Source organism: Quercus lobata, chromosome 4, assembly GCF_001633185.2.
Source record: "Quercus lobata isolate SW786 chromosome 4, ValleyOak3.0 Primary Assembly, whole genome shotgun sequence".
NCBI lineage: Eukaryota > Viridiplantae > Streptophyta > Magnoliopsida > Fagales > Fagaceae > Quercus > Quercus lobata.
In genome coordinates this window covers 25,306,629-25,317,450 of record NC_044907.1, presented here as the reverse complement: position 1 = coordinate 25,317,450, position 10,822 = coordinate 25,306,629, and the positions used below count along the sequence as shown (strand labels likewise).

The 10,822-nt window shown below is 35.7% G+C and overlaps 1 protein-coding gene across 1 annotated transcript; it reads left to right on the top strand.

Annotated features, from left to right (window-relative positions):
• The first annotated feature begins 267 nt into the window (after nt 1-267).
• Nucleotides 268-9,923, top strand: LOC115984901 (endoglucanase 14-like). Its single transcript, XM_031107890.1, has 4 exons — nt 268-300; nt 8,466-8,552; nt 8,863-9,012; nt 9,684-9,923. Exons 1-4 carry the CDS (start codon nt 268-270, stop codon nt 9,921-9,923), a joined length of 510 nt encoding a protein of 169 aa, XP_030963750.1.
• Nucleotides 9,924-10,822: the final 899 nt, after the last annotated feature.

Here is a 10,822-nt window from a genome sequence, read left to right as displayed (position 1 = left end):
CCTCGGACTTAGTCCGAGGAGATAAACCTTTCAAGCCACATCCGTGTAAGGCCTAACTATACAGGCCAAATCCACCTTCGTATGGGCTCCCATGTAACTCATGACTAAACCGCCGTCTGACGACCAAGGCCCAGTCTTTCCATCCCACTCTCTATAAATTATATTGTTCGGGCCTTTTACATACGAGCCCAACGTTATCCTTGGGCCGTTAAAAATCGTGTCCCTACAATTGGCGCCGTCTGTGGGAAGGCTTGCGCGTTGGCGTAGATGGCGGTGGAGTCAAGCCTCTATCAGGCAGAAGTTCGTAAAGTTTCCCCCATCTCTATAGACATGCAGTTGTTGCTCCGACATAAACTTCAGTTAGGGGCTACGCCTTGCAGTGCCAATGGCACGGGCAGCCCTAAGGGCTTCCGGCCTCAAGCTAATTCTCCCCGCCCTGGTCTAAGGGCTAACCTTCAATAAATAAATAAATACAAAGAAAAATTACAAGTTTTGGACAGAACCAAGGCCTTGCATGGTCCTCGGATTCAAGCCTATGGGGAAACCAAGTACTTAAAGAAAAAATTACAAGTTTTGGACAGAACCAAGGCCTTGCATGGTCCTCGGACTCAAGCCTATGGGGAAACCAAGTACTCAAAAGAAAAATTACAAGTTTTGGACAGAACCAAGGCCTTGCACGGTCCTCGGACTCAAGCCTATGGGGAAACCAAGTACTCAAAAGAAAAACTACAAGTTTTGGACAGAACCAAGGCCTTTCATGGTCCTCGGACTCAAGCCTATGGGGAAACCAAGTACTCAAAAGAAAAATTACAAGTTTTGGATAGAACCAAGGCCTTGTACGGTCCTCGGACTCAAGCCTATGGGGAAACCAAGTACTCAAAAGAAAAATTACAAGTTTTGGACAGAACCAAGGCCTTGTACGGTCCTCGGACTCAAGCCTATGGGGAAACCAAGTACTCAAAAGAAAAATTACAAGTTTTGGACAGAACCAAGGCCTTGTACGGTCCTCGGACTCAAGCCTATGGGGAAACCAAGTACTCAAAAGAAAAACTACAAGTTTTGGACAGAACCAAGGCCTTGCATCGTCCTCGGACTCAAGCCTATGGGGAAACCAAGTACTTAAAGAAAAAATTACAAGTTTTGGACAGAACCAAGGCCTTGCATGGTCCTCGGACTCAAGCCTATGGGGAAACCAAGTACTTAAAGAAAAAATTACAAGTTTTGGACAGAACCAAGGCCTTGCACGGTCCTCGGATTCAAGCCTATGGGGAAACCAAGTACTCAAAAGAAAAACCACAAGTTTTGGACAGAACCAAGGCCTTGCATGGTCCTCGGACTCAAGCCTATGGGGAAACCAAGTGCTCAAAAGAAAAACTACAAGTTTTGGACAGAACCAAGGCACGGGGTCTGGGCACGACCTGAACGTTACATGGACCTTAAAATCTATCCGAGGAGAATTCCCCGTTGATAATCGGGCTAATCCCTAAACTACATAGATTCCCCGATCTATCCTCGGATCCTCAATACCCAGAGGATTGATGCAATATAGGGAAATATGTTGCCAAAAACACACAGTCGAAGTCCCTCACTATTCGGCCACCCTCTCGGACGAATTATTTAGAGTTTATCGTTCTCGGACGATCGCCTTGCATGCATTACGAAGCACTCAGCCATTATCCCGGTTAGTTTTATGAGTTTTAATTCACTGGAAATTACCATTATTACGCTTGTTAATGCCGGTAAACTAGAATTAGTAGGTGTCTGTTTCAAGGTTTCCTGCTCTAAGTATCATCAAAGGAAAGCACACATGTAGCACACCCATGCACAAAATAATTGTTACAAAAAGGAAAAATATTTAAAAAGGTATAAATTCATCTTTTATTAAGACAAAGAAACAGTACACCGTACATTGAAAGAGCTCAAATAAGCTTATACTGAAACTAACTACACAAAACAAAAAGAGAAAATACAAGGGAATTAAGAAAAAGTCGAAGAATAGGTGTAGGGGAGAGACGTGCTGCCACTTCAAAATTTCGTCTAGGGGAGCCATTCCGCAATACTTTTACATGCCTTCAACTCAGGCAGTAAAAGAGCCCAACTTGGGACTTGCACCGTTGAAGAAAAGGTGCAGAGAGCCCGACTCTGGGTTGGTGCCGCTGAAGAAAAGGTGCAGGGAACCCAACCTGCGGGTGGCACAGTTGAAGAAAAGGTGCCGAGAGTCGGAAGTTGATGAGCCTCCACAAAATCATGCCTGCGATAAAGCAGACGGCGCTGATGGCGGAAAACCTTGCTTCTGACGCACCAAGAATCTGGTGCGATCAATACCTGCTTCAGATTTTGACTGAAAGAGGGAAAAATACCATCTCCCCCTTGTCAAAATGGGGGACTGACTTGAACATGTGCCTTCCTTGTCCGTACCACATCACCTTAAGTATCATGAGGATTCGGTGCCTCTGAAGCGTGTGAAAACCTTTCATCCCCACCCACGCCTCAAACATCTTGCTCTGAGGCAGAATGACACTAGAAATGGAAATCGTAGGTTTGGCGGAAGGAGTATGATTCTGAAGGAAACAGGAGAGTTCATATGTAAGGGGAGTGACCCCCTATCCTATTTATACAGAGAGCAAACCGGTGGCATTTAATTCATGCAAGTTTCCAAGGAATGCTACGGACAAGGTAGACTTGGCTCAATTTCCAACCTCATCCGCAGCCGTAGGATCTGAAGATCCTCGTGAAGGCGCGCCTCGAGTATCGAAATGTCAAAGGACTCCGCGTGAGTGGAAAATAAAGGAGTGCCTTTTATTTTGGCACGTTTCCCAGGTAAATGGAAAAACATAAATACTAGTACAGGATTTGAGCGAGCCATAATGTGGGCCTAACGTCACCAAAACCCTCCTCCCCAACTAAAAAGTCGGGTAGCAGGATTTTGAGGGGCTATTGTGGGGCCCGAGATTTGAGGTCCCAGCCCACTTTGTGTTAAGGGCCCAAAGCCCAGGCCGAGGAGCCCCACTGCCAAGGACGCACGATGAAAGGTCCTTGAAGGCCCAAGGATGTGGCTGAGGACAATTTCACGCTTAACACCTCATAAAAAAGCATGAAGAAAAGGAAAAACTTAGTACAAGAGCAGTACACGGGAGAAAGCTGCCAACACCATAATGTGGAGCCCAGCACCTGACAAGCCCATACTCATACCATGCTATCTAGTTTTTCCCAACCACTCTGACGTATGGATTGATAAGACGAGCAACTACCCCGAACAAAGGAAAACCGGACACGTAGGTGAAGAATGAGAAGGAAATACTAGTATAAAAGGGAGAGAGAGCTGAGAAAAAAGGGGGAGACCCCATAAAAAAAAAGAAGAATGGTGAGGATGAGACGCTCCTCGGACTAGGTCCGAGGAGATAAACCTTTCAAGCCACATCCATGTAAGGCCTAACTATACAGGCCAAATCCACCTTCGTATGGGCTCCCAAGTAACTCATGACTAAACCGCCGTCTGACGACCAAGGTCCAGCCTTTCCATCCCACTCTCTATGAATTATATTGTTCGGACCTTTTACATACGAGCCCAACGTTATCCTTGGGCCGTTAAAAATCGTGTCCCTACATTAATTAAACTCTATTATCTTGTTTTAGATGCAAAATTACTACTAATTAATATATGTAGATTTTTTTTTAGAAAGTCTATAGACAAAGAATTTGACAAAACTTTTTACACCATATGACATATTGATAGTGGTAAGTAAAAAAATGATGTTATTGGTAAATTTAGATGAAAACTAGTAAAATTTTGTCAACTCAACTTGTGAAAAATGTAGTAAATTTCTTTGTGTATTGCTCTCTCTCTCTGAGAAGTGTTGCATTCACAATATTTTCACAGCAGATTCTAGGTGTTAAATTGTTACTGGTTTTAATTTAAACCACCATTAAAATTATTTTTTTGCCATCAATAATAGCTTTTAACACTTAGCGTTTTGAAAGTGTTATGAAAAATGTTGTGGACTTAACATTTCTCTCTCTTTTCATTTTTGTCATCCAATAAAAAATATTATTTTGTTTATTGGCTAAATATTTGGGCTTATTTTTTTTTTTTTTTACTTAGGGCCTTAGGTGACCACGTCATATATCTGCTTCTACAATTGAGCTAGCACTGTCTATATTCTTTTAAAAAAAAAAAAAAAAACAAAGAGAATGCTAAATTCAAGAAAAGTATAAGCTAAAATTAGGAGAACTGATCTTGTATTATTAATTGTACACTTGAGTTTTTCTTTATATAGAGAAGTAGAGCACACTAATTGACTTACATTCATATATCAAAATTGTAACAACAAATTAAATAATTTGAAACTAATGCTAACAAACCGCAACAACTTTAATTGACAACACTAACAAAAGTAATCAAAAAAGATACAAGTGGATAAGTTGTAATACCTAGAAATTTTAGGCTCCGCTTGGGAGTTCATAAGGGAAGGGAATGGAATAATCATAAGAGAATGGAAATGAATGGAATGGAATTAAGTAACCTTGATTGGATGTTTTAAAATAAACGAATGGAAAGGAATGAAAATGAATGGAATGTAAATAATCTTATTTGGGAACAACATAGAGAGAATAGAATGGAATCATTTTGTGACAATATTACTATTAGACCTCTATTTTAAAATAAAGAATTGAATATACAGGGGTATTTTGGGAGTTTTAGTAAAAAAAATCATTAAATCTAATTCTATTCCCTCTCATTCCTCCCAATTTCGGGCAGAATGAAAATTTGAGATTTTAAGAGAATAGAGAGGAATGAGTGTTCCCTCCTACCCATTCCATTCCCTCCTACTTAAACTCCCAAACAAGGGAATGGGCTTTTCATTCCCTCAATTAAAACTCCCAAATAAGGGAAAGGAAGAATATTCTAAAATGATTCTTTTCATTTCTTTCCATTCCATTCCATTCCCTCCTCCCAAGAGAAGCCTTAGGCTCCATTTGGGAGTTCATAAGGGAAGAGAATGGAATGGAATGGAATGACATAAGGGAATGGAAAGGAATAGAATGGAATGGAATGTATTTAAGCAAAAGAAAGGAATGGAAAAGAATGGAATAGAAAAAAAATGGAATGGAATGAAATTAAGTAACCTTGATTGGATGTTTTAAAATGAAGGAATAAAAAGGAATGAAAATGAATGGAATGTAAGTAGTCTTATTTGGGAGCAACATGGAGGGAATGGAATTGATTCATTTTATAACAATATTACTATTAGACCCTTATTTTAAAATAAATAATTGAATATACAGGGGTATTTTGGGAGTTTTAGTAAAAAAATCATTAAATCTAATTCCATTCCCTCCCATTCCTCTCAATTTCGGGGGGAATGAAATTTGAGGTTTTAAGGGAATAGAGAGGAATGAGTGTTCCCTCCTACTCATTCTATTCTCTTCTACTTAAACTCCCAAATAAGGGAATGAGCTTTCTATTCCCTCCATTAAAACTCTCAAACAAGGGGAAGGGAACAATATTCTAAAATTATTCTTTTTATTCCTTTCCATTCCATTCCCTCCTCCCAAACTAGGCCAAGGTCTAGCAATTTTTAGCTTATAAACATGAATTTTGTTTTGAGAATTATGCTGAGTATTAAATTTATATTAGCTTTTGAAATTGAGGTGAATATTCTATTTTTTAAAGAAATAAGTTAAGATAGGGGTATTTTGGTAATTGGATTTGGAACAAACCCTAATCACTTTTCCCCTTTCCCCTTAGTAGTCGTAACTCTCTCCCCCTCAATTAGCTTTGACCTCTCTCTCTCTCTCTCTCTCTCTCTGTGTTTTATGCTACGTCTTTGAAGTCTGAACCCTCGAGGAGAAAATTGGACCACACCGCCCCAACTACATTCTCAGCACAATGATTCTTTGCCATTCGATTGCTTTAGTAACTCAAACTTGAAATTGGGTCTCCAACAACTCAAGAAACTAGCTTTCCGTGGAGTTTCAGCTCTAGGCCTTGCTCCCTTACCGACCTATTGCTCTAGCTTCTTATATTCAGATATGAGAAAGGTTGCATCTATAGTATTGGTTTGTCTAAGTCTAGGTAATCAACCTAGTCTTTTTCCATTCTAAGCATTTCTTAACTAATATTGTACACACCTAATTTTATTTATGCGTTTGAGGGGATAAATTTGGAGTAACAAAATTTTAATTTTTATGGGGTTTGATATATTTTGCTATTATTGGATCAATTTGTTGGACTGGGAATCCTATGGGTTCAAGCATGTATTGGGTTGGGAATGGTTTAGGTGAATCTCTTGATAATAGAAGAGCTTAGGCTAAATGGACAAAAATTTCTAATGTGAAGGGATGAGGGTCTGGACTAGTTGGACTCTAGGATGCTTAGTAAAGTCAGTTACTTACTCCATTGAATATATTTTGAGTATTCCTTGAATTGAGGTTTCTAGAGAGGAGTAAATTAAGTTTAGGAAAAATAGGCTTAAATTGGATTAAGTAGCTTTGTCCAAGTCTATGAATTAATTTGTGTATAGGATTGTAATAGAGGCTGAACTCCTAATTTTGGTGTCCTTTTGGAGGTAAGTAATCTTATCCTAATTGGTTTTTATTTTGTTATACTACTCTATTTTAACTACTAAATATTGTTTATAATTGTTACAGTAGTACCTAGAAAGGAAAAATAAAAAATAAAAAATAAAAAATAAAAAGGTAGTGTATTTAAGTAAATCTTTTTGTGGGGTCAATTATTCTTTAAAAAAAAAAAAATTTGTGGGGTCAATTTTATAATTAATATTATTAAGGGAGATTTTAGAAAATAAGTTTAAAACTTTAGCCATATATAAGTTAATTATTATAAGTTAGCGTATAGTTAAAAAATATTTTGAGAGAGGAGACTACTTAGAATATTCAAATAGAGCAAGACTGATGACATAGTTGATGTAAAAGTCTAAGAAATCTCATCTTTCGTCATATTTAAGTTTTATATAAAATTCTTATAAAAAAAAAAAGAAAAAGTTTTATATAAAATTAGAATATTTTCATGTGGGTATTTTTGGACAGAGACTATCTAAATATCCAATGAGTTTTATGACTATCTAAATATCCAATGAGTTTTATGATGTAAACAAGGAAGGGTTTAAATTTATATTTTTGGTAATTTAGACGCTAGGTACATGTAGATTTTTCTATGCTCGGTAATTTAATCATTTTTATGCCCTTTGTGGCGTTATGTATGGAAAGAATCAGCAGATTTTTATGCTTGGTGGTCAGGATTCTGCACAGATTTTCTTTAAGAAATAGTGCCCGAAGTATTGGACTTGACTTTGAGTTCTGACAAGCTATCACCTAAAAAAAAAAAAAAAAAACAACAACAACAACAACAACAAAGAAAGGTGAATTCGTATACATGGAGATGAGTCTAGGTGGTGCTTTTCTTTTACAAAGTGACTTTTGACCCTATGTGCAATCTATAAGCCAACAAACGAAATAAATTAACCCATGCCAAATAGGTTTACCTAAGGTGCAATGTATTGCACCTATGCAATTAACCCATTTTTCTCTCACAATTTTTTATTTTTATTTTTTACTTTTTACATTTTTAATTTTTAACTTTTATGTACAGCTTTTTAGAACTTCATTTTTTCTCACTTTTTCAAAGTACAATTATGTTTAAGCAGATTTTTAACAAAAAAACTTTTAGCAAAAAACTAGATAAGCTGTTCTTAAACAGACACAATTGCAATAGGTGCAATACCAATCCTCTCCTCTCCTCATCATTGCCATAACTATTTATTATCGTTATCGTTATGATTAACTTATTAAATTCTCCTCTCTTTTTTAGTGGGTTACAATTTTGGGATAATTGATATAATTAATCATGTCTTAGAACATGTGAAAAGTATTAGAATAATAACTAATATTTAAAAAATCTAAAATCGCATATGTTGAATCTAACTTATTAAGGATTAGTTCCATATGTTGAATCCAACTTATTAGAGATTAGTTTAAACTCACGTATGAGTAAAGAGATTGTTCAATTACACAATGGTTTGGTGATTAAATTCATAATTTTCTAACAATTATATTACAAAGCAAGATCCAAACGCACATTGCCTTATCCAAAAAAAAAAAAAAAAAAAACCCTGTCACAGACATGCTAACACATATATCTATTAGAATATAGTTAAATGATTAAATTCATTATTTTCTAATAATTTAAATTTTTGAAACAATTAGTAATTTAACATATGAGCAGGAGACAATTTTTGAGTTCGATAATTGTCTTAATTCTATCTCTCATTTAAAATATTAAAATTCCTACGTGTTGAGTCTACTTATGAAATGAGAGTTTGAACACACATGTGAAGGGGAATGTTAGAAATTATGTTTAAATGATTAAAATTTTCATTTCTTAAAAACTTAAGCTTTTATAACAATTGAGAATTTAATCAACAATAACACATATATGGTTGCAGCTCTTTGAATTTGCAAGCAATTACGAAGGAGTGTACCAAAGCAGCATTACTCAAGCAGCGAAATTCTATAGTAGTAGCGGATATGAGGTACGTAGTGTAAAGGAGTTTACTTTGTAGAATAGTTTAGAATGCAATTAATTTGAACTTCAATATTTGATTCCCAAAAGTTTAAGATAGTTGAATTTATGTATCAAGTAATGCTACGTACAAATACAACATTTTTCATAATAATTGAGTATTTGAGTTGACAAATTTTTACTTGTTCTTATTTATACTCACCACTAATATTAATTTTTTATTTACCAATAACTAACTTGCCATGATAATCTGTGAAATTTTTTATAACTCTACTTACTCTTTTTGTATATGAACTAAACCATGCATGCCTGTTTAACAGGATGAATTGTTATGGGCTTCTGTGTGGCATTTTCTCGCCACCAGCGAGGAATCTTACATAGATGCTCCTAAAGGGTCCTCTGGTGGCACGAGATCCAGGTTTTCCTGGGATGACAAGTACGACCTTGGTGCACAGGTCCTAGTTTCAAAGGTAATTTCCTTCTGTGTTCTCAAATGGGAAGGGAGACTAAAGATAAACAAAAAGTACTTGCATACTTTTAGCTAGCAAGCTAGTACTATTACACACCCAAAACGATATCAATTCAGCAAGACAATGCAATGTTTAATTGGATTAAGAACAGTATATATCAGTGATATACATTGTTTATAACCACCATATATCTCATATATTAATTTTCTTGTTACTTGAAATTTGGTGTTAAGAGCGCTCGTATCAATGTTTGTATAATAGGAAATTTTTTCACATTTTAGCCCATCAATCCCAAAATTCACCAACATCAAACTATGCAAAGTTATATAAAAATACATGGTTTCTATAGTAACTATGTAAATTTATACTAACATTATTTATTTTGTACTTAATTTTTTATTCTTTTTATATGTATCTCAAAAATGAAGGAAGAGAGCGAATGGTGGATGTTGTTGTGTGTGAAGAAATATAAACAATTTTAAAAAATCAAGTAAAATTGATATTCTAATAAAATGTTGTGTAAAATAGATAATTTGATTTGAGGTGTTTTAAAAAGTGAGTATATAAAATATAAAAAATAAGTTCGATCTTTTGCTAAAAAAAGACTTTTTTTTTTTTTTGCATAAGCTGATGTGAATGCTCTAATATAATTTGTATGTTATAGCTTATAGGAGGCCTTAGATCAAGACATATATGGCCAATTCAAGTTTGATGGAGAGCAGTTCATATGCAGTTGCCTTAAAAAAGGCAAGAAAAATGTTATCAAGTCACTCGAGGGCTTGCTATGGTTTATATCATACGACCTTCAATACATAACCACTGTCACATTCATTGCAACAACATATTTTGATTATCTGACCACATACTCGGCTACGTTTGATTGTCCCGGTGGGCACTATACAGCCCAATGACCTTTAGTGTTTGCCAAATCACAGGTATTACAGTTTCAGATAAGATTCCCTCTAATTTCCTATAATTTTTATTTAGATGTATGACATGCATAGTACTTAAAAATTAAAGAAATATCACGTGTCGCACATCTGACTAACATGGGAGAGAATTGGAGAATTCAATCAGAGAGGATCATCTCCCTTGTAGTTTTCCCATAATCAATACAAAAAATATTATTTCACACTCGTCTTATTTGTACATACAATATTCAAAATTTACATAGAACGTCCACAATTTTTAATAATAAAAACGTGAAATAAAAGATGTCGATAATATTGTACATTATTTAAAAACTTTTTTTTTTTCTTTTCGTGTAGTACTAATTACTAATGTAGTGGCTTTTTGTGTATTGTATGTCTCACTACTACGTGGATTATATCATGGGTTCAAACCCAAGAAACACGTGCTACATGGTAGGGCTTGGGTCAAATTATCCTAAACAAGTTCATCATAGAGGTGCGTCCATTGCGTCCATCAAGATAAATCCTGAACCTGTGACATGTATTTCAACTCTAGCGAACCCAATCCAAACGTGTTGGATGGTGCAGTGCTTAGTGGCCCCAATGAGAATGATAACTTCAACGACTTAAGACCTAACTACGAACAGGCTGAACCAACCACGGTTACTACCGCACCACTAGTTGGCATCCTGGCTAAGCTTGCCTTAAGCTTCAAATAATATATTATAGATTTATAGGGCTTGCTTTAATTGATTAGATTAATGGGCATCTATGATTATATAGTTTTTATTATTTAATCAACGAATGCTTGATATGTTTTATCGGATGTCCACGACGGGGCAATAATAAATTATGTTTGTTATAATAAAATCTTAGCTCATTCATTAAAAATAAAATAA